Genomic DNA, 21,454 nt, shown 5'->3' on the forward strand with positions numbered 1-21,454 from the left:
TCTACTCCATTACATCCACGTGACATGTTAAGCATTGATTAATCAATAATAACATTCTAATCATGTAATATTGCATAACATTCAGGTCAAAGGTCATTTTATACTGATCCTTTTAATTAAGCAAATAATAATAATATTTCTTCCACCACTTAAATCTGGACAAAAATCTGTCTTAAGTAACCCTTTTCTGATAAATATTGGTTGATTTAATATTTCCTTAAATCAATAAATTCAAAGTGGGCATGAATGCAATTGCCATAAGAGAACAAGTCCAACCAGTTAACCAAAGACTGAAATGAGGTCCCGGAACTTGTCATGTGGAGGCAGCAATCATTGTTCTGATTGCATTGGTTTATCACAAAGGAAATGCTCCACATTTGGAGGCACACAACGCAGACCGAATGTGGGTTGATGAGTCATGGGATCAAGCACCATGACATTGTATTACTCAAAAACACTTTGTTTCCTTGAGAGTCTCATGGAGGATTTTACCCCAGACATCTTTCTTTTTCTTTTTAGAACTGACCTTTGAATTTCAGTGCACGGTAGAAAAGCTGTAAAAATTACCGCAGATCAAATATCGGTGGTAAACATGTGCCAGGGTTATATATCTTACAGAGTGAGTTGATAACTGACCTTGGAACTAATGTGAGATTTCACAGAGACTCCTTTCTGAGTCATAATGTATCTCACCATGTGCAGTGATCCTCTATTTGAATATGACTGGTTTTCATCATCAGAACAATTGAAGCATTATTTTGAAACATTAATTCCTTGAAGTGAAACCACAGTGCCTTAAAGATGAATTACACAAGGAATCAGTCACCAACTGCATTATTAAGAAGAGTTTGGCTCCTGATGAGAAGTAACTACAACCAGATGGGCGAATCAAACCAATGTTATGCAAAAAGACTGGTGAGAAAAGGCCTAAACAATGGGTTTGTGTGTTTCTAGTAATATGACTGTTCACCTAACACTATGAAATTAAAATATACATTTTAATATATGATGCGATATGAATATTTGTATGGTTGCTTCATTTACCTACAAAAGGCTAAACCAACTCAGTGGGCTATTAATATCAGGAAGCGTACTCCACTTATGCTCTTTAAAAGGTTCAATTTCTGTGAAACGGCCTGTGAAATGGATTGATTTCTTATGGGTAATCTCTGCAGCAGTAACATGGGGCTCAGGATCTAAGTCCATCACCCCTGGGGAGTTTTTAAGAGGCAATGTTGAAACCCTTGTGTGTTCAGGCATGTCAGCAACGAGACGGACAGCTCCAACAGGTGGAGAGGATATAAAGTAGGAGGAGCATGAGCCCTTTTATCCCGGCACAGAGGGAGAAAGTGGTGTGAGAGGGATTGCCCAAAAATAACCTGCCGGGTGCGTGGACAGTGGCACTAAGATGCAGAGTGGTGAGAGCTGGTGAGAGAGATGGATGGGAAGGGGCCACATGGCAAACTGTCATCAGTTTTATAAGACAAGCATTATAAACTGTAGATGAATAGTTAGTGAAAAGGCTAAATTATAGCATTTCTGGTTGAGGCACACAATATGTGGTCAAAGAAAATGTCAACTCATACAACCTCAGAGAAGTGATGTCGGTATAGTAGAGATTAGGGATTTGCAGAGACACTAAGGGTCGTTTGGGGTGAACAGCAGGAGAACAAAGTGCTGTCAAGTCATAGCACAAAGCGCACAACTGTCACACCAGCAACTGAGATTTGCATTTATAGTCATGACATGTGGTTAAGTTATTTCCTGGACTATTTGGTTTCCAGTAGAGTTGTTTGATGCCATAAATGCATGTGCATTGCACAAACATATACAGTTACACACAAAACTGTGCACTGCATAACATTATAAACCACATGAAATAACAGAATATCCAACTACAAAACAGCTTGTATTATCGTTAAAAGAAAATGTATATTCGTTGTTTTTATTAAAATGATAATTCTTTTTCCCCCTAACAAACAAAAAATCGTAACCGAGCAGACATTTACTAGACTAGGTCGATCTGTGTTAATGGTGCAATTCCAAGGTGTTGAAAACATCAATACGCACATTTATATAGTAATATACTAACTTGAAAAAAGAAATATGAGCTGCCCTGTGAGATTTGCTGCAGTGTATTGCTAACTTATTGGCTTTTAATTTCATGGCCTTTTCAGAGTAAGCACAGTTAATCTTCTTCTGGCACGGGTTTTCTGCAGAGTAAAGTGCTGAGTTCAACGTGGCTCCTTGCTCTGACGTTAGGAGCTTTAAAAATATCCAAAGACACCCCTTCCTGTCTAATTACCCTTTCATTTTCTGAACCCCCACTTTGTTAGCAGTTATTAAGACTGGACAGATAAGGAGGAGTGTGATGTTTTTCTATCGTCTCCATGCAACTGTGATAAACGATTTGTCAATTTCATCTTTAACACTGTTTACTTTGTGTTTTATCTCATTTTTTGCTAATTAATTATGCTCAAAATACTATAAAACACTTTTTCCATTAACACGATTTGCTCAGCACATATACCGGTAGTTATAATAATCAATCTAGCCAAAAGAGCTAATACTCATACACACAGTGTGAATCAGACAGTTACTGTATCATGACAGAAAGAGATTGAAATGATTTAGGAGGCACTGGATTGATTTACAAGAAATTATCATATGCTTATTATTGACTAAATAATAATTTGTATGCTAGGATTATTGTCAATATCACAACAGTCAAAATATGCAAGAAACATTTTACTATAGGACCAAAAAAGAGAAGCAAAATTTACATAAATGCCTCAATATTTATTTGAAAAAAAAGAAGCAGGTAAAGAGGATATTCTGTTGCCTGTTTCAAGATTCAACAACTTAATTGGCTCCTCCTCAAGTTAAATTGTGCCTCTTATGAAGATTTACAATAGAAAATATACAGCTAAAAAAACCTACTATATAATGAAAATATATAAAATAAAGTTAAGAAAGCTTAAATACTGTTTATTATTTACTGTTCTCTATCACCAAGGATGTTTTACAGACACAATGATCCTCATGCCAAGCAGCAGTTGTACAGGTACTTGTAATGACACACCAGTCTGTAAATCCAGTACAACATTCTTTCTTTGTGCAGCTTTTAAGAATATTATCACCCTGTAAAAAAGGTTCAAGGCACTTATAAAGTAACAAAAGGCTGAAATCCAAGAGGATGTTTTCATTTGAACTTAGAGTGAGACAGGGAGTCCACCATGTGTCGGTAGCTGACAGCTATATTTTAAAAGTTATATCATCTATGTCAAGTTTGATGTATGTCTACAGACACATCATGATATTTTATTTCTGTTATTACAACAATTGACAATAATTTTCTTCCCAATGGGAATGTGAAAGAAAAGTGTCTCTATTTAAACTGTTGTTGGCTACTGTGAACTGAGGAAATAATAACAATAATAGCTCTTTTATGGGAGACATTCCAGAGAGAGGAAAATAAAGAGTAGCAGCCACATGAACTCTATCCACTGAACTGTTATGAAGAAAGATTGTATTGATTTTGGAAATGAGCAAAGTGAAACAGAAGATAAGAGAACCCAGTGTTGTGCCACACCAGTGAAAGTACCTGAATGAGATTTGGCTTTCAAAGAACTAATGGCACCAGTAAGAGAAAGCTTAAGAAATTCCATCGATAAAAGATTGATAACATACAAAACATTGTTAAACTATTAAATGAAAACTGTAATTGTATATTTTACAGATTACTTTTACACAGATGAGGTCAAACAGGAGGCATCATCAAGATAAAACAAAGATTTAAAAACAACAGTAAGATATGTTTACGGTGTAAAAGAGTGTAAAGCGTAATTTTAAATACAAGTATTAAATGAAATATTTGTATGTGCAACACTTATCTTGAAGTTAATAATAACAAAAACAGAAGTGCACAAATTTGAAAGTGGGCCACTGAGATTTATAAGATTAACCCCACACCATATTGATGTCAGGATTATTCCACCCATGGTATTTGCAGAATAAAAAAGTACATTGATTATGAAATGACACAGATTACTTGTAGCTTGTAAAGTATTTACAGCTAAATAGACATTTTTTCAGAGGCTGCTGTCTATCATTTTTGATTTCACTGGCACTCATACGAATACAGAAGACAGTCAAGATTATTCTTGGTCAATTGACTTCCAAACAAACCATCACATGCCAAGTTATTTGATAACACTCTACTTACAAAACCCAGTGCAAGTAATATTTCATATTTTAGACAGTGGTAACGTCTCTGTCCTGATCGAGAGTTTGTTTTTGTGGCTCCTTTTGGGATAAATATAGAATTAATTTGTGGGAATGGCTGCAACTGTCATGTATTGCACAAGCACAACAAGTACGCCTGTGCAGTGAAATGGATCTCATTGGTGTTTTGCAAATTAGAATCTACTAATATACTAATATGTCTATGTGGTCACTTTATTACACCTTTAATCACTGCAACTCATCCAACCGCTCTGTTGCAAAGTGCTTTGTATTTTCACAGCGTCGGAAGTGTATGAAATCAATTATATCTTTAATGCTGATGTCATATTAAAGCAGTGTGGTAACTAAAGACATCATATGTAAATAGTAATGAAAATGTTTCTGTCCTCCATATTTACATGCACCAGAGGGGGGAGGGGCAGAAGTAGTACAACACCATCAGTATGACTTCAACACACTGAATTTACATGCAGTGTCCCAAAAATGTTTAAAGTGATGGTAATCTAATAAAGATGAGAGCTTATCGATAATTATAAATACAAATGCAACCAGTGAGAGTGAACCACACTTAAACTACAGCAGCTCCCTGGAGGAATACATTGACTACAGTGAGTTTTCGACTGGGATTATAGGTCTTCTATAACAGAAAGGTGTTTTATAGGGCAGCAGACCTAACACATTAAATCATGTACATTATGATAAAGTGTAAACTGAACTCTGACGCACAGAGCGTGTTTGGAGTCGGAGGTGAAGGCGGAAGGGAACATGAACCTCTGAGTGGCACCGAGCAGTCACACCCCCTCTCTCTGAACACCGCAGACACACACTCACACACAAACACACACACACTGACACACACTTGAAACGAGTTGAGGAGCTCAGACAGAGTGAAGAGCGGAGAGAAATCGTTCTTTAAGTCATTCCTGCAGAATTACGCAGCGGTGCCTGAATGTAACGCGGAGACACGGAACGACAGCGCAGAGCGGTGAGCTGAGTGGTTTCACTCTTTTCTTATCATCCTGTGAGTGAATGTGAAGGTGCGTGTCTATGAAATAATGTATTTCCAGTGTCGGCAACGTGGGAAATTTCCGTCAAGGGGAATTTACGCAGCAAGGGGATAATCCACCGCGGAAAAAAAGGCATTGACAGAAATATTATTTGCCTGCTCCGGAATCACAGCACAACTGGAAAAATATCATGACTCAGTTAGTAACCTATTAGACAACATGTTGGTAGGTCACCGACGCATTTCAGATGTGATGTGGGCACATTTGTTATTTTCTTTGACTTGATCTGTGCATCATTACGCATTTGATGCGCACAAGGAACCAGAGAGCTTCACCATCCAGCCAATCGAGGACACGACCCCCTGGTTTTATTATAATGCTTTCATTTCAACTCCACTGATGACACTGAGTAATTTGCTGGAAGCTCTGAATAAATATCTTCAATGCACGTACATTTTTATTATATATCTTGAAAATAAATTTTAGTGGATCCTCGGACCTATGGAGGATTCAAGGAGACCTCAGGAAAACAAGTTGTTTAATTCTACCAGCTGCAAAGGAGCTGTTGTTTTTAGTGGTTAGTCCAACGGCAGAATGGCTGCTTTGATTGCAAGTTTTAGTAAATTGTCCCTCCAGCTACTGTAAACAGCTACAATATAAAATTAAGCCAAACAAGTCTTATATAGAAACAAGAATAATCTCTTAGACATGACTTTCCTGAAAATTCTTATCTAGTTGGTTTTGTGGACCAATGTGAATCTAGTTCTGGGATCCTGTTATCCACAAAAACAAAAACATTATCATGCAATTTCCTGCTGACCTACAGTATCCGGGTTGAGGTCAATCCTCTTTAACAAACACCAGCTGCACAAAAAGTACACACACAATGAAAAGGTGTAACCACACATTAAAGAAATAAGCTGGCATGTACTGCAGTAGCAGTGCTGAGAACACAGACCTGCCTGTGCCACTTTTTTTGTGAGGATATAGTGATCACTTGAACTTTCCATGTTTCGATGTCAAAGTGCTGCAGTGGTGAATATGCTAAAGACTGTTGCAACTTTATTGATACCATGTGGGCACTTAGCTGGTGCTTCGATGGCAGAAATGAAAGCAGTCTCGTTATACAACATGTCATTCATAATACCCACAACAAAGAAGCCAACTGTGTGTCCCGCTTTCTGCTGATGAGATCCTACAGCTCAGCGGAAACACAAACATCAACTGCATATACAGTTTGAGAATACAGAGTTATAACTCAGGATTTGTCAGCGGACCAAAATAGAGAGGATCTTAAACTGTAGAGTTCCACTCGAACGCAACCAGGCTCAACATTAGTGGTGATGACAGCTGAGAAGCATGGCAGTGTGAGGATGTCTCAGTGACACTCTGCTGTGAGACATTTTCCACGCAAAAGTGGCCTCATGTTCACAGTGGACACCATGAAGGGGCAGTTTTACCGATTATCAGAGTAAACCAGTAAAATCGACTGATATGAGCCTTTCACAAACATTGATATATCGGCATGTATGTATGCATCGATTTAAAAGTTTAATTTTAACTGTAAAATATCAAGCCTCACTTGTATTTCTTTGACATTAAAGTTTGAAAACAACATTTTAGGAATTACAGAAAGACAATTTTAAAAATATGTATATTAGCCAATGTATCATATGTACATTTTATACTTTCTAATATCGCTAACGGTATTGGCCCCCCCGAAATCCATATCTGTCAAGCTCTAGTTTTCACTTTATTAATTGTTGCTTTTATAGATTTTCAAATAAAATTACACCACTGGCCCGCTGACAGTGGTATTGAATTGATGCAGTTAGCAACGGTTAGCAAGTTAGATGCTACTGGGATCATATTGTCATGAAACTTGAGGTCAAGCTCGACGCCGAGCTGAATGGTGCTTTCATCCGTCATCGCAGCCAAATGGCAAACAGCAATGTTGAGTGAAATCTCTGCATGAGATCATCAGTTTGTCTGTTTAACAGCAACAGTAGCTCGCACGTGTGAAACACGTCAACTAAGACTCGATGAGTGAGTGAAGCAGGATATTCAGAAGTTTCATTTGGTTTCATTCAGTAACCGATGGAGGAAACTGTACGTTTTATCTCGTATGAGCAAGCCACCAGGCTTTGCTTCCCATTAAGTGTCTCAGCGTGTGAAGTGTCTCACTACATTTCAATAACCAAGAGATTGTGCCAGTGACAGTTGCTGTGGCTTTTCTGAAATAGCGAGTGGGGCGTCTGCAGGGGCACATATAGATAGCAAATGTGATTCCAGCTGCCACTGCGGCATCCCATTCTAAATGATAGAGCAGTTGATTGAGTGGAGCGTTTCTGCTCATACACATCAAGAGCTGTGTATCAAGTTGCTGGGCCATTGTTGATCAGAGCTGCCTTTGCTGTTACATGAAATAAACAGCTGATGAGGATTATACAGCTGCCACTCCCGACTGCCAGGGAACAGTAAATCATGAGCACGTTCATGGTATTGAATTTGTATTCATGTGGGAACCTTTATCAATTGAATTCTGTCACTAATGCTACTCCATCTATTACTAGTTCTCTTGTCACCATACCCTGTTATTCCAGCTCTTTATAACAACTGATTTCTATCCTGCTTTGTTAAAGACCTGCTTGTTGGTCCAGATCTTTTCAAAAAGGCTACCAAGGATGTCCAATTAGAAGCAGATATTAAAACATTTATTTTACAGAATAAACAGTGCAGAAAAGATGCACATTTATGTTTACGTCATTATAATAATGTTGCTTTTCTTGATTCAATTTATATTAGTTGGTTGTATTAATGTTTATGATTGAACTGTACAACATCAATCCTTAATTATCTTTCTCAGTCATAAGGGTTTAATAACATCTATTTTTCTTAACATATAAATTGTATGTTAATCTCAAACATTTTCTACTCCCTAATAACAGCCCTCAAAAATCCATATCAGTTGGGCTCTCCCAAGAAAAGATCATCAATAACACATTTAGCTAGTGATAAAACCCAGAGAGTGAAAAACTGAAGGTGGAAGTTAGACTTTAAACCAGGAAACATGTTTTTCATATGCTGTGTGACTGTGTGTGAGTGTGGGATATGGTTCAGAGTTGAGTCATGTAATGGCATAAATATAAATAAATGTATATGTAATGTCAAATAATTTCAATGGTTTTTAATGGTTATAGTTGGTAAAGTGTTTTTTTTTTTTTTTTTCAGGTTTAGACTGTGATAAAAGGTGAGAAACTTTAACTTAAAGTCCTCACTAGTATAGTCAGATGATTGTTTGCCATTGTGTGCATGTGTGTCACTAACTGCGTCTCCATGCTCTGATCTAGTAGCAAGTGATTAAAGCCCCAGCTTGCCACAGTCTTTCTGAAAGGCTGAAATCTCAGTGATTATGCTGCCGACCACACAGAGCGGAGGAGCAACAGCTGCAGCTGGTTATCAATCGACTCAGGCGTTTAGAGCGAGGCTATCGAAACAGATCCCACTGTTCCAATCTACCAACTCATTTCCATATTGAGCACTGGAGGCTGAGGCTATGCTTGGGATCCACCTTCATATATAGATATACTGCACATTGCCAAAAAATTAGGGTGTGCATTGAATACAGCAGCCATACATCAATTGTGTCATTAGTGGGGGAAGCCTTTTTGTATAGTTTCACAGAAACTATTTTCAGCCATATAAAAATGTCTGAAACACAGATGTGTTGGCTTTTAACATTTACATATACAGCTTTTACAACAAATTCAGAATAGTCCAGGATACACCTCTTAAATATTTCCTTACAAGTTGCCATTTCAGCTTCTTCTTTCTACTTATAAGTTGCAAGCTGTCAAAATGTTTTAATTTTACACATGCCACCACATGCTGGAAAGGGGGCACATCTGAATGCCACACTTCCAAATGTGCACAGTAAGCTATATTGGCGGTCTGTTGAGGTTGGACCTTCAGGAAATTATTCACTGAAAGCCAAAAACAACAAGCTGCCAGGAATGAGGAGAGTGGGAAGTTCACAGAGCACGGGGAGGAGGTGGGGAAGATGGATCCATTTCAATCCTCTCCAAAATAGTAGCTAGGATACACACTGAGACCTCCATGTGATAGCGTGCACCAGTTTTGAAATCCCTGTCATGTGCAGTCTGCAATTTCCTCCTTCCAATGTCCCTGAGGTTGACTCTGATAATGAAAGATCAATTATTTGATCCCTGGCATTTACTGTTCTCTGAGGTTCATATGTCACAAACAAAGCTGTTTGAAGGAATGAGATGCTCCTCAGGTTAATAAAATGGAGTGTAGGAGTGAAGCCCTGGAGGAGTCAGAAGTGGAGGCATGTGAGCACTGAGCAAACAGTTAGAGGTGAACATCTCTGGGAGCAGATGCACAGCAGAAACTCAAAAACAAGCGAATGTAATATGCCAAGGCAACTAGACAGGAAATTAACTATTTTCTAATCAACTGTGTGGGGTGAAGGTGAGTTGCACTATTTAGCTTTGGATAAGTCAGGTGTGAGTTAACCAGTAACAAGAGCTTTTTATCGTGAATGTCAATGGATATAAAAGCAAAAGACAAAATATTAAACCAGTCTAATTTTTTTTTTAAAGACATATTTTCATGTTGGAAAAAACTAGATTCAAAACACTACATTTACTCATCTATTTGATGAACATATCACATAATGTGGGCTTTATTACTTCCTCAAAAAATGTGAAACACAGATTTATCTGTTCATATCTTTAACTTCCTTTTGTCTGTGATTGTGGGTTGGGTTCACATGCTTTACCGACACACACACGCACAAACACGCACAAACACGCACAAACACACACACACACACTAATCTGAATAAGAGAAGAATGTGAATTCAATAAAAAATATGACTAAACACGACATTTGTCTCGTATTCATGTGAAACCTGGAACTTAGAGAACAAACGTTTCTGCAAAGCTTCTTTTATTGATATTGATTTACTGTACAGCTCCTGTTGTGGCGGACAATCAGGGCTGGTGTATCCTGCACTAACTCAAGGATACAGTTTAGTCGACAGTTGAGCAGTCAGATGACTGACGAAAGACTGCCCTCTATGCAAATGATCAGTGACTAAATAAAACAGGTTCTGTGTGGATGCCCTACACTGCCACAGATTTCCTTCTTCCTTTATCACAGCTGCTCTGCTTCTTCACTGACTGACTTTGAAGTCAGAGCATCTCGGATGGCTAATCTCTGCTGGATATTTTATTTCATGTACTTCTGACTTGCTTGGCTTTTCATGAATTCATTTTGTGTCCATGCTAATTGCTCATTCAGCTGTTCACACAGATGATTAATACCCGTTTTGTACAGCCGGTGTCTTGAAAAGGTGACTGAGTTGCCTTTATTTTGTTTTATTTTATTTTTTTCCAGAGTGTGCTGTTTTCACCCATCTTTTTTCCTAAATCCTAACTCGGACATACACCTCTTTTGTGTGACAGTTTGAGGTGGACTGGCTGTAAAAATGTCCAGATCCACAAAATCAGCCTCGAGGTCTCGGAGCCGTTCGAGGTCCCGGTCAAGATCCCGCTCCACCTCACGCTCCAGAAGTTGCTCCAGGTCCCGATCCAGGAAGCATCGTTACAGGTAGAGTCCATTTGTTAAAACACTGATTCAGTCCTGAGCCTCTGTCTGCAGCAAAGATTTTACCACAAATTTGATCATGAACAAATGAGACACTAGCAGCCAGTGCAGCAGAGGAAGTGCTGCTTGACAACATTGATTTTGTTTTCCTGAAGTATGCATCTTTTCCGTTCAAATTCCATCTAATAAATGTTATGACATATAACATATAACATTTGCTTTGAGAAGTAAAAAAATACATATTTGCTGGCAGTTTATTTTTGATGGTGGGAATATGTCAACAGAAAGTTCAATGTTCTGTAATACTCAGTTTTCCCTCTGAGCTACATATCTATTCATTTTTATCTGTGTGACATGGTCTTGCTCTGGACTTAAATTTGGTTCTCATGTGAAAGCTGGTGCAGTTTATTAATTGATTTGGGTCTGACCCAAAATCTGGACTCAGCTTCTATATCTAGAGGAAATTGTTGTTTGAGAAAGATTTCAGCTGCTGTTGGTGAATTAATTGAAGTTTGAGTGAATATTATTGAATAATATAGGTTGCTTGCATTGCATGGGAAAACATTTGCATATATACTTAACCTCAGTGGCACTCAAGAGTATTTTATCAAGCTTATCAGCAGCATTGAGAGTTGGTTGCTTTGCCTAAAAAAGCCTTTTAAAAAAAACACCCTGACTGTTGGTTTGATCTGCAGGCTCTGATGCCTCTGCTGTTTCTGGCAGAAGGACTGTGGCATGGCAGTAAAAAGGCAGGGCAGCTCATTTCCTGGCAGCGCCACAGCTCCTATTAAAATTAGTATAAAGAAGAGACATGGAAGGCATCTAATAAAAACCACACTTTCACATGTCTGTTGAACTGTAAAAGCATAGATACACACACTTACATGCATTTTATATAAATCTTGTTTGATATATAAACATTAGAGAAAAGACACAGAGACATTTATTTTTCAAAATTTTCTGGGCTAAAGGTCCCATGTTGACAGGTCTGACAAGTAAAAAGAGAGAAACATCTTCTCACTGTCAACATCCCTATATAATTAACACTTCAGTTCAGGGTGGAAATTTCCCATTGATTTATCACACTTAAAATATGAGTAGAAAAAACTTATCTTGGAGTTTTATATTCGTCACAATATAAGTACATCTTTAAATGAGTATTTTGGTGGCACAGTCAGACTTGTAAAGTGTCTAATTCTTTAATGAATCCTCACTGAACTGGTCGGACAGCCCTTGTAACTGGCAAACATAGAGTCAAAGGATTTAAGTGGATTTTTTTTCCCCTCTCATTTGGTCCATGTGACTCCCAGCTTTACCAGAGCTGGCCAGAGGAGCTGCAGTATCTGAAGCTCGCGCTGTGAGTGTGCAGTGCTGCTTAGTGCGCTGCCTTTCTTAATCATTCTGTATTCCAATGAAAAAACACACTAGGTGAGTGCTGTGCTTTTTCACCCTTTTGTATCTGGCTTTATCGTGTGTTTACATGAAGTGAGGCTGTATTGCTCTCTCTGTTTAGGACAAAGTTGTGCGATGTATTGTAAGCTTTGCACGTATTTTGGCATATAAGCTTCAGCACATGTTCATGTTGTATTGAGGTTTTCATTGACAGAGCAATTACCTTTTGTATAGTGACAGTTGTTGAAAAGTTGCTGAAGACAGAGTTGTAGAGAAAGAGTTATACAGGCTGATGTCAGGACTAGATGTGGTACATTCATAATCTCAGTTAAGGCAGTGTCAAAATTGTGGATTATGAAATGTGTTCATGTTTAAACACAGAAGTTTAGCTGATAATATCACCAATCTAAAGTAGAGAACACACTGTGTCGGAGTTATACTGTGAGGACTATGTTCCTTCTTCAATATAACACAAAGCTTTTTTCTATGAGAAGCTCAGCAGCGACATCATGTGGACCATTCTGAAACTTCAGCCTTGCACAGCGCACGCAGATGGAATCTCTGATTTCCTCCATGAACTGCTCCTCTGTGGGTTTCTCTCAACATGGAAGCCCACATGTTCTATACTAACATGCAGTGTGTTTTACCAATTCAAAGTGATATGTGGTTGCTGTACATAGCAGCCATATATTCTGTTCATCATTCTTTTTGTGGTTTGGGAAAGTTTCATGAATGGGAAATTGGTTTCAGATTTTTGGACCATATGTTTTCTTTTTCTGTGCACTGGTAAATTTTGTTCTGTTGTAACTGAAGTTTGGATAGCGTGAAATCTCAATGTACTCCATGCATATACGTTTTCATTGAATCAGAGAATCTTAAAGCCTAAATTTGATCTACATGTTTGACTCATCCAGCAGCTGAAATCACTTGTGATGACCTCTATACAATGGAACATTGTTTGAAAAGTTTCTTCAAACACTTTTGCAGAAGTTCACTTCACACAAAGGTGTTGCACTTGTAGGTGACTTAGCTTTGACCTTCTGTTCAGTTCATGCCAAACCAGCTCCAGAGAGAATCCCATCTCTTTCATCTTCTGAAGCCACCATGTAATTCATTTATTTTAATGTTTTAGGGCATTATCTTGTTGAGGATAAGATAATGCTAAATAAGTCAGTCTTACTTTGTCTTTTTACTCAATATACCTTACTACTTCTGTAGTCTGTACCAACACCATATTTGTGCAGAAGGTTTTTAATTTATCAACAAAAGCTTACCCTTCAACACTAAATTTACTTCCATATTTACAGGAAAGTTGTGGGTGAAAAGTCCTTCTGTGAAAAAAAGGTTTATCTGCTTAATTTAACTGTCTCCCACAAAAGACTGAAGAGCCTGGTTTACAGTGGTGTAGTATTAGTGCATTAGTATAGTTTATCTTTATTATTATGTTCCCAAACCAAACATTTATCAGTGAAGTCATGCTTTTCTTTGTTTTGCCATGTTGTGATTTTGTGTATTACATGTTTTTTATATTTATTTTAGCAAAAACCAAAGCTTTTGTATACTGACCAGGCTGAATCATGTTCTTTATGTACGTCACTGGGCTAAATGATCAGTTGACACAAACTGATGTTTATAATTAAATATTCATCACATCCCCCTTTTGAGGTTTTATTCTATTGTTTGTTACAGCAGAGACTCTAAGTCATACATATATAATTGAACTGATGACATTATGCTGTTTTTGGAAGTTTATGGTGGTGTTGTATTGTATTACATTACATTGCTGTGGAGGTTTCTGTTTTGGGGCCAGAACCAATTGTAATATCTTTCCAGAAATTTGTTATGCGTTTTCTTTCTCTCCTTTTGTTAATAGCTCAAGGTCTCGGTCACGGTCAAGATCTCGTTCTCCATCTTATAACCGAGACAAGAAATATACAAGAGGATACCAGAACAACCGGGAGTTCCGAGGCTACCACCGCGGCTTCCGGAGGCCATACAATTTCAGGGGCCGAGGACGAGGCTACTTCCCACGTGGTCGCTTTCAGCGTGGTGGTGGGGGTGGTGGCGGCTACAACAACAACAACTTCCGCCCAAACTGGAAGAACTACAAGCAGCACCCTCAAAAGCAACAGCAACCACAACAGCAGCAGCAACAACAACAACAACAACAACAACAGCAGCAGCAAAACTATTCTAGAGGGCGAGGGAGATGGCCCAATTTCCAGAAACGCTCAGGGAGCCCCCCTCATGGCAACTCTCACCGCTCTGACCGATCCTCCTCGCCATTATCCAGACTTTCTCAGCATTCTTCTTGCTCCTCACACTCATCCTCTCCCAAATGCAGACCAGCCTTGTCGCTGGCTAATCAGAACTCCAAAGATGTGAAAGAGAACTCAGCCTCAAAGGAGGTAGGAGGGGAGGATAGGGGTCCAGTGGAGCTTGTCGAGGTGTTGGCAGGAGATGCAAAAGAAGGAGCAGATAGTGAGAAAAATGAGGGGAGCTGGCAGGGCCTGACAGACTGCAGCAGCAGTCCAAAGAGAGCCGGTTCTCTGGCAAATTCTGCTGTTATTGCTGGTCAGAGCAGCCAAACTACAAACCAATCTGCCCCCACTAAAAACACAAATGACACCAGAAATGGTGCCCCTTCCTGGCAGATGGTGTGTAGTTCATCCTCTGCAAAAAAAACCTCACATGAAGGTCTGAATCCAATGCTTTCCAGCTTCGACTTCTTCTCCACTGAGGAATACCTGGATGGAGATAAATCAGCCATCTCCATTGCTTTCAGAAAGTAAGGCTGATTTTACTTTTCTTCTTTCAGATCAGTTTTGACATTGTTTTAGAAAACCATGCAAGTTTTGCAGATATACAAATAACATGTTGGGAGTTATTGTTTACAGCTTAAATACTTTTGCATGCCTTTTTTAGATCACACAATGCTATCGGCTTTGCAAGTTTTTACTGGTCACGTTAGGTTGTTGTAACAGACAAAAATAAAATTCAGGGATTCAGATAGATTTTTTAAAAACTTGTGGTGTGTTCTCAAATGTCTGTAACTTTTATCTGACACTAATATTTCAGTGCTGTTTTAAATAGATGTTATTTCACAGACCATTGGATAATCACTTGTTTTTCTGTTGTCCCTCAAAGTAGTAGTTGGATGCAGCTCTTCATCTCTTTGTCATTGTTTAGGTTTCTGGAGGAGCAAAATAAGAAAGCTGCGTCTAACTTGGAAAACGGCAAAAATGCAGAGACAAATGATGTGGACATGGATCAGGGGAAAGTAAATGGCAAAGCATCAGTCATTAACACTGACTCTGTGTCAAGGAAGTACAAAGGGGACATTGACGGTGAAGTGTCCCTGACCAGCTTCCTGAAAACGTCTCCCTTTCTGTCTGCTGATGGGGAGGAAGAGGAGGAGATGGTCATCAAGCCTCATTCAAAGTCACTCCAAAAAGAATGGCACAATGGGGATGAGTCCTCTAAGCTAAATAGCCAGGTCAGTCAATCAGCCCGGGAGCTGTTTGAAGAGTGCTTTGGCAAATGGAAGAATGTGACCTATTCACAGGTGGCTAACAGTGACCTTGATGCCATGGCAGAGGAGATATATCTTAGTCGAAAGCAAGATAAGGCCTCAGCCTTTGCAGCTGCCCTCGCCAAGAGGGAGTTGGCAGGAAAACTTGACAAACTCTCCCCAGAAAGGAATTGTAAAGCCAGGAAGATGGCTAAATCTCCCTCTGTCCCATCTCCTACACTTCCACCCAAGAGGAACTCTGACAGAGAGATGTTTATGGTCAGGGGAGAGGACTCATCTTTCGCATCCTCAAGAAAACACGAAGCAAAATTTAATATCAAAATGGATTTTCTTGGAGATACTCTGCTAAGGTGAGCAACTTACTATAGATTCTTGTCCCATATAGTCTTTCCACAGTGATACCTACATACAGCTCTAGATGTATAGAACAGCTACACTTCTGCTGTAAACTGACCTCTTTAGAAAACAATCAAAATATTTATTGTCAGTGCTTTCCCAGTATAAAATGTTGTTTTATCCAATTGAATATTTATTTTGTAACACACACAGAACATGTTTTTTGTCACTTTCAGCTCTTCAGATATTTTAGCTGAGGAGCGACAGTTGTCTCAGGATCTCGTGCAGTCTTCAAAGAAGGATCAGGAGTTTCGCTCCATCTTTCAACATGTTCAGGCTGCTCAGTTTAACAGAAGTCCCTCTGAGCTGTTTGCTCAGCACATAGTCACCATCGTTCACCACATTAAAGGTGAGGCCCTTCTGTCTGTAAGCCATGTCTTGACATACAGTATTATTCACAATGTACATTCATCTAAACTGACACAAGTTTTTCAGTAATGAAGGAAAACAAATCTATTTTTCAGAATCACACACCATGTTGCATTTGCTTTGGCCGCAGGAGTTTTTCGTAATAGGCTTGTGTTAATGTTCAAATCATTATAAACCAACATCACAATTGAATTTTGAAAAAGAAACAAGGTGTATTAAGAGAAATCTAAAAAAGAAGAACAATAGGGCTGGGAAATGTGGCGTAAATGTTCTGGAAAAATAATTTGGAAACTGTTAATGGAGATTCAGGTATGTCTGTTTTTGGTTAATCCACTGAATTTAAAAATGACAAATCTGGGTACTTCATCACAATAATGAAAAACTCGAATCCATATTTTACCTAATCCATAATGATCTTTTAAATAAATCCAAATCTAATCATAGCTTTTTTTTTTATGACCGTTACAGCTCAGCACTTTCCATCTTCTGGCATGACTCTTAATGATCGATTCACCATGTACCAAAGACGAGCTGCAGAGAAGGAAATGATGAAGCCAAGAAAAAGCCCAGAGATACACAGGTAGAGTCGCCTCTTGAGTGACCCTCTCACCTTCAGTGTGCTGTGGCTTCACCACCTCTTTTAACAGCTTTCAGGTATTTCTCTCACCTTTGCTACCTGAACATCATCAGACTACCTTAGCTTATTTGTTCGTATGCTTGGTGGAGACCAGTTTTATTTCCTCACCAGTGTTTCTTTTCATTTTATGTTGGCATCACAGCTCTATGCAGCTCACGGTTTGTTGTTGTGGCACCTGTGTACTGTGGTTTCAATACTACGTTCATTTAATTCTGTTGTTTTTAATGTGTTTCTCTCTCACAGAAGAATTGATGTTTCTACAAGTGCTTTTAAGAAACACTCTCAACTTTTTGAGGCGATGAAAAGCTCAGACGATGGCACTTACAAGGTGACTGAACATTTTGCAGTATGAAGTATGTTGGAAAAACAAACAACACCAAAAAGAGTGAGCAAGCCAGATGCCATTAGACTGCACTCTCTTAAAGCCTGTGGCTTTCCTTGAAGGAAGACTCTCAAAGTCTAAGAAATGCAAATGCAAAACAAGGCACTTTGACTTGGTTGTTTGTTATATCGCCTTCACACATGGTGCATTGGTTATACTGCGGGCACAAGCCTGACCAAGGCTAATGAATCAAATAAGGTCAAAAATGGAAGCCACTGTGCCAAAGCTGTTCAAAGGACTCTAAACAATTATCTTCGTAAGTATTTCAATTAGGAACAGAAAAAAACCTCAGCAAGTACTATGTGCATCTGTGCTTCAAAGTATACGTACATGCTTACATTTTTGAGTAGAACTTCATAGTGTTTCTGTATTGATGCACATGGACATGGTCAACCCCTTGTAAACATGAAGCATAAATATGAGGGGAAAAAACTGTGGAGAACTGTATCTTCTTGTTCTTCACCGTTCAGTACTGGTTTTGCATGTATAGCCAAATACCTGTATAGTGCATATACACCCACCATTTCCCACAGCATATCTGAGCATATAAGATTGGTTTTGCACCACCCCAGCAACAATTAGTGTCAGTTTATGGTATCAGAAAGATATGATAATCAACTTTTAATGAGTTGAAACTTCTTTGAAATAGGAAAATGAATCACAGTAAGCACTCTGACTGTCTGAAACCAGCTGTTTACAAACGGTTGTGTTTTGAAATACCTGAACACACCCTGTCTCTGAAGCTGAGGCATGAAAACTGCTTCCAGAAGTTGTGTTAAAAATGGAGGATAAATGTGCAACACGTTTGCTGCTGTTGAGCGGTGAATTCCTCACATCTTGGAATGAATTAGTGAGGAGGTTTTCAAATCACATCTGACGATTGATCATACTGTAACGTAACGAAGCTGACTGTGATAGAATGCCTATTTCAAGAAAATTCAAAGTCATTGCATGTTGATTGTTTTATCGTATTGAGCCATCTTTAAGGAAACTGATCTCCAAATACTTGAGAATAGCTTGTAAGTCTTACCAAAACATGCAAAACTACTGGTTTGGCAAGTTAAGTACATTTGAAAATTCACTCCAAAATGTCTGAGTTTTATTCATGCCAACTGGCTGTTACCCAGGTTTGTCCCCATTTTCCATTGACATAATTTAGTTTACAAACCAGCTTGGCCGAGAGCCGACTGATAGCATCCTTGTGCTAATCCAAAGTCTGTGGCCTACGATGTGTTCTGTTTTGATTTGCTCAGGATGGTGGGGGGAAAATAAAGGGTGACCCAATGGACCTTCGTTTGGATATTGAGCGGCGTAAAAAATATTCCATCCATGAAAAAGATAATAATCAGGATCGGGTACGAGATATGGGAGATTCCCCGAATTCTAGCCGAGAGAGATCCATGGAAAAGTTCTCCAAATGCCACAAGAGATCAGGGTATGTGCAATTGCACGACACTATTTTTGGGAGGTTAAATACATTGTACTATAAACAGTTGGACATGAAGGACATTGCATCTACCCTCTCTTCTTTTAGGAAAAGTAAGAAGAAGCGCTCTCGCTCACGTTCATCCTCGTCTTCCTCATCAAGAAAATCCCAACAAGAAGGAGATTTGCCCCTTAACAAGTCTGATCCCAAAGATGAAGGCTTTAATAAAGCCCAGCTGAGTCAAGGGGAGTCACCGGGTTCTGAAAGAGGAAGGCCACATGGATTTGTGAGTTTAGATGGTGTTTTAAAGAGATGACGTTCTCTAGAAAGATCATAGTTTGGAGGAATATTTGTGTCATTACACAGTACATTTGACTTTCACAATTTGTGCTGTCAATGGTTTTGCTTCTTTTGAGTTCCTTTTTTTTTTCTCTAATTACAGCAAGTAAGAATTCGGGGAAGGGGCTGGAACAGAGGCAATTGTCAAGGGATCAGTTCACATAGTAATGCCATAAACATGGTAGCACAACAAAAAACTGAAGGCTGGGAACCAGAGTACACTCCCAAAAGCAAACAATACTATCTGGTAGGATCACTCTCCTACCTATTAATGCCTCCTATTAACCACATGGTGTAATTTAGTCAGATGGAGCTCAAGTTTGTCCTTGTCTTGACTCCCCTCCATCCTTTTACTTTGTTTGTCACAGCACGACGACAGAGATGGGGAGGCAGACTGCAAGTGGATGGACAATCAAGGGCGAGGAAGCTTCTCTCGTGGAAGGGCACGTTTTATTATCCGCAAAGCCACCGGGGGTTCCAACACCAACAACCCCAGATGGGCCCATGACAAATTCCAGGTCAATGGAGGGAAAGGTGGTTCACAGGAAGAGGAAACAGGGCAGGACCGTAATGAGGGAGAAATAGATGGAGAGAATGGTTGAGCCTTGAAGCAGTCTGATGAAAATCTTGACGGTCTTCTATGTTGTTGCAGGATCTGACACAGTAATTTTATCTACCACAGAGGATCAGTAAATACAGATTCAAATGTTTTAAGGCTGTATATTGGGATACTTACTTCACTTGCACACAACCTTTCCCTACATTAGCTACAGCTTGTCACTAGAAGAAGCACTGTTTGAAGGGTGAAATGCTGTTTCTCATGAAAATTCTCAACTGTATACTTCATGTTTCTTTCTTTTTATAAACCGACTTTTTCTTTGCATCAGCACAAATTATTGCATCGAAGATCATATCAACTTGTGCCACATAATGATGACAATGAGTTCAATTCTCCCAAAATTTGTGTGAAAAAAAGCAGGCATGTTGTTTTGAGCTGTGTCTTGTGTGGATGACAATGACAGCAATAAATACACTGTAGTTTATGTTAACAAAAAAAATATCACTGTTTAGCTGACTCAGCACACGACAGATGACCCCGATTTGATGGTGGGACCAAACTGTACGGGGTCAAAGGTTAAGCTCTATAGTCTTTCATCATGTAACATCCAACAGGTCTACTGTACTAGCTGAGAGCATAGGATAGGCCTACTGTTACTAAGTTAACTATCTTAACATTTAACATTTTCATGAAACATTTCTGCTATCTGAGATTTCTACCCTTTACAGTGGCTGTGTGCTTGATCTTCAGTACCACTAATCGGTTCATAATATTTATATTGATTTTAGTTTCTTTTCAGAGATATTCTTTGCTGTTTGTGGACCTTGCTAGACAGGATTAAGACTTAGTAATGTCAAGGAGAATGTGTTGTTATTGCAATAGATTTTTATGTGATTTTTATTTGGCTGAACCGCAAACTTTCTTCTTTACTCAGTTGCGTAAATTGTGTGCAAAAATGTCAATGAGTGATAGAAAAGATCTAGAATTCAGAGAATAGTTAGAGAAATACGGAGCAGTTTATATGATGTGACAATTATGTCTACTAATTTCTTATTTGCCCATAATCAGTGAATTGAATTGCACAATTTGTGCCTTACCACGGTTGCTCTGGTCTTATTTGTACAATGCAGGCCTTCAGATTGAAATTGAAATTCAATTGTTTAAAGCTTACTTGCTTAGAAAATAATACTCTTTTTAAATAGGTACTGTTGCCATCTTTTTTCTCAGAGATTGTAAATTAAAGAGACACTGTTTTCCTTGATTCCTTGCCTTGATGTGTTTTTTCTATTGTTCTTTTACATTGTTCCATTATGAGCAAGTTGAAAAGTCACTTTACAGAAGTTGTGTAGTTTTCTCGACTTAATGTGTGGAAAAGATCATGGGAAGTAGGAAGCAGCTTTATGGATGCTCACAGGTATACCTGCATCCGATTTGTAGTTTACAGCATTCTAGTTTTAGTTTTCAGTTTCCAACCTACTTTCCAATCCAAAATACTAAGGCAAAATAATGTACAGTAAACCTATGCTTCAACTAGAATGC

General features: G+C 38.8%; 1 protein-coding gene across 6 annotated transcripts; it reads left to right on the forward strand.

Moving 5' to 3' along the window:
- Positions 1 to 5,062: 5,062 nt before the first annotated feature.
- Positions 5,063 to 21,176, forward strand: thrap3a (thyroid hormone receptor associated protein 3a). Of its 6 annotated transcripts, XM_020093363.2 has the most exons (12): positions 5,092 to 5,230; positions 8,484 to 8,502; positions 10,742 to 10,886; positions 14,149 to 15,063; positions 15,465 to 16,157; positions 16,380 to 16,552; positions 17,041 to 17,152; positions 17,453 to 17,537; positions 18,845 to 19,026; positions 19,126 to 19,303; positions 19,460 to 19,603; positions 19,725 to 21,176. In XM_020093363.2, the coding sequence occupies exons 3-12, from the start codon at positions 10,765 to 10,767 to the stop codon at positions 19,956 to 19,958; spliced, it is 2,838 nt and encodes a 945-aa protein (XP_019948922.2). In that variant the 5' UTR covers positions 5,092 to 5,230; positions 8,484 to 8,502; positions 10,742 to 10,764; the 3' UTR covers positions 19,959 to 21,176. The 6 variants fall into 6 exon arrangements, with proteins under 6 accessions (XP_019948921.2, XP_019948927.2, XP_019948922.2 ...); XM_020093362.2 differs by lacking the exon at positions 8,484 to 8,502 and having other exon boundaries at positions 5,063 to 5,230; XM_020093365.2 differs by lacking the exons at positions 5,092 to 5,230; positions 8,484 to 8,502 and adding an exon at positions 10,489 to 10,629.
- The last annotated feature ends 278 nt before the right edge of the window (positions 21,177 to 21,454 follow it).

This window comes from Paralichthys olivaceus, chromosome 13, assembly GCF_024713975.1.
Source record: "Paralichthys olivaceus isolate ysfri-2021 chromosome 13, ASM2471397v2, whole genome shotgun sequence".
Classification (NCBI taxonomy): Eukaryota; Metazoa; Chordata; class Actinopteri; order Pleuronectiformes; family Paralichthyidae; genus Paralichthys; species Paralichthys olivaceus.

Excerpts from the sequence above, each read along its gene's own strand:
- thrap3a (XM_020093362.2), top strand. The coding sequence starts at position 10,765 with ATGTCCAGATCCACAAAATCAGCCTCGAGGTCTCGGAGCCGTTCGAGG. Across the intron at positions 17,153-17,452 it reads AAAAGCCCAGAGATACACAG|AAGAATTGATGTTTCTACAA; the intron begins GTAGAGTCGCCT and ends TCTCTCTCACAG. Across the intron at positions 19,304-19,459 it reads GAGGAAGGCCACATGGATTT|CAAGTAAGAATTCGGGGAAG; the intron begins GTGAGTTTAGAT and ends CTCTAATTACAG.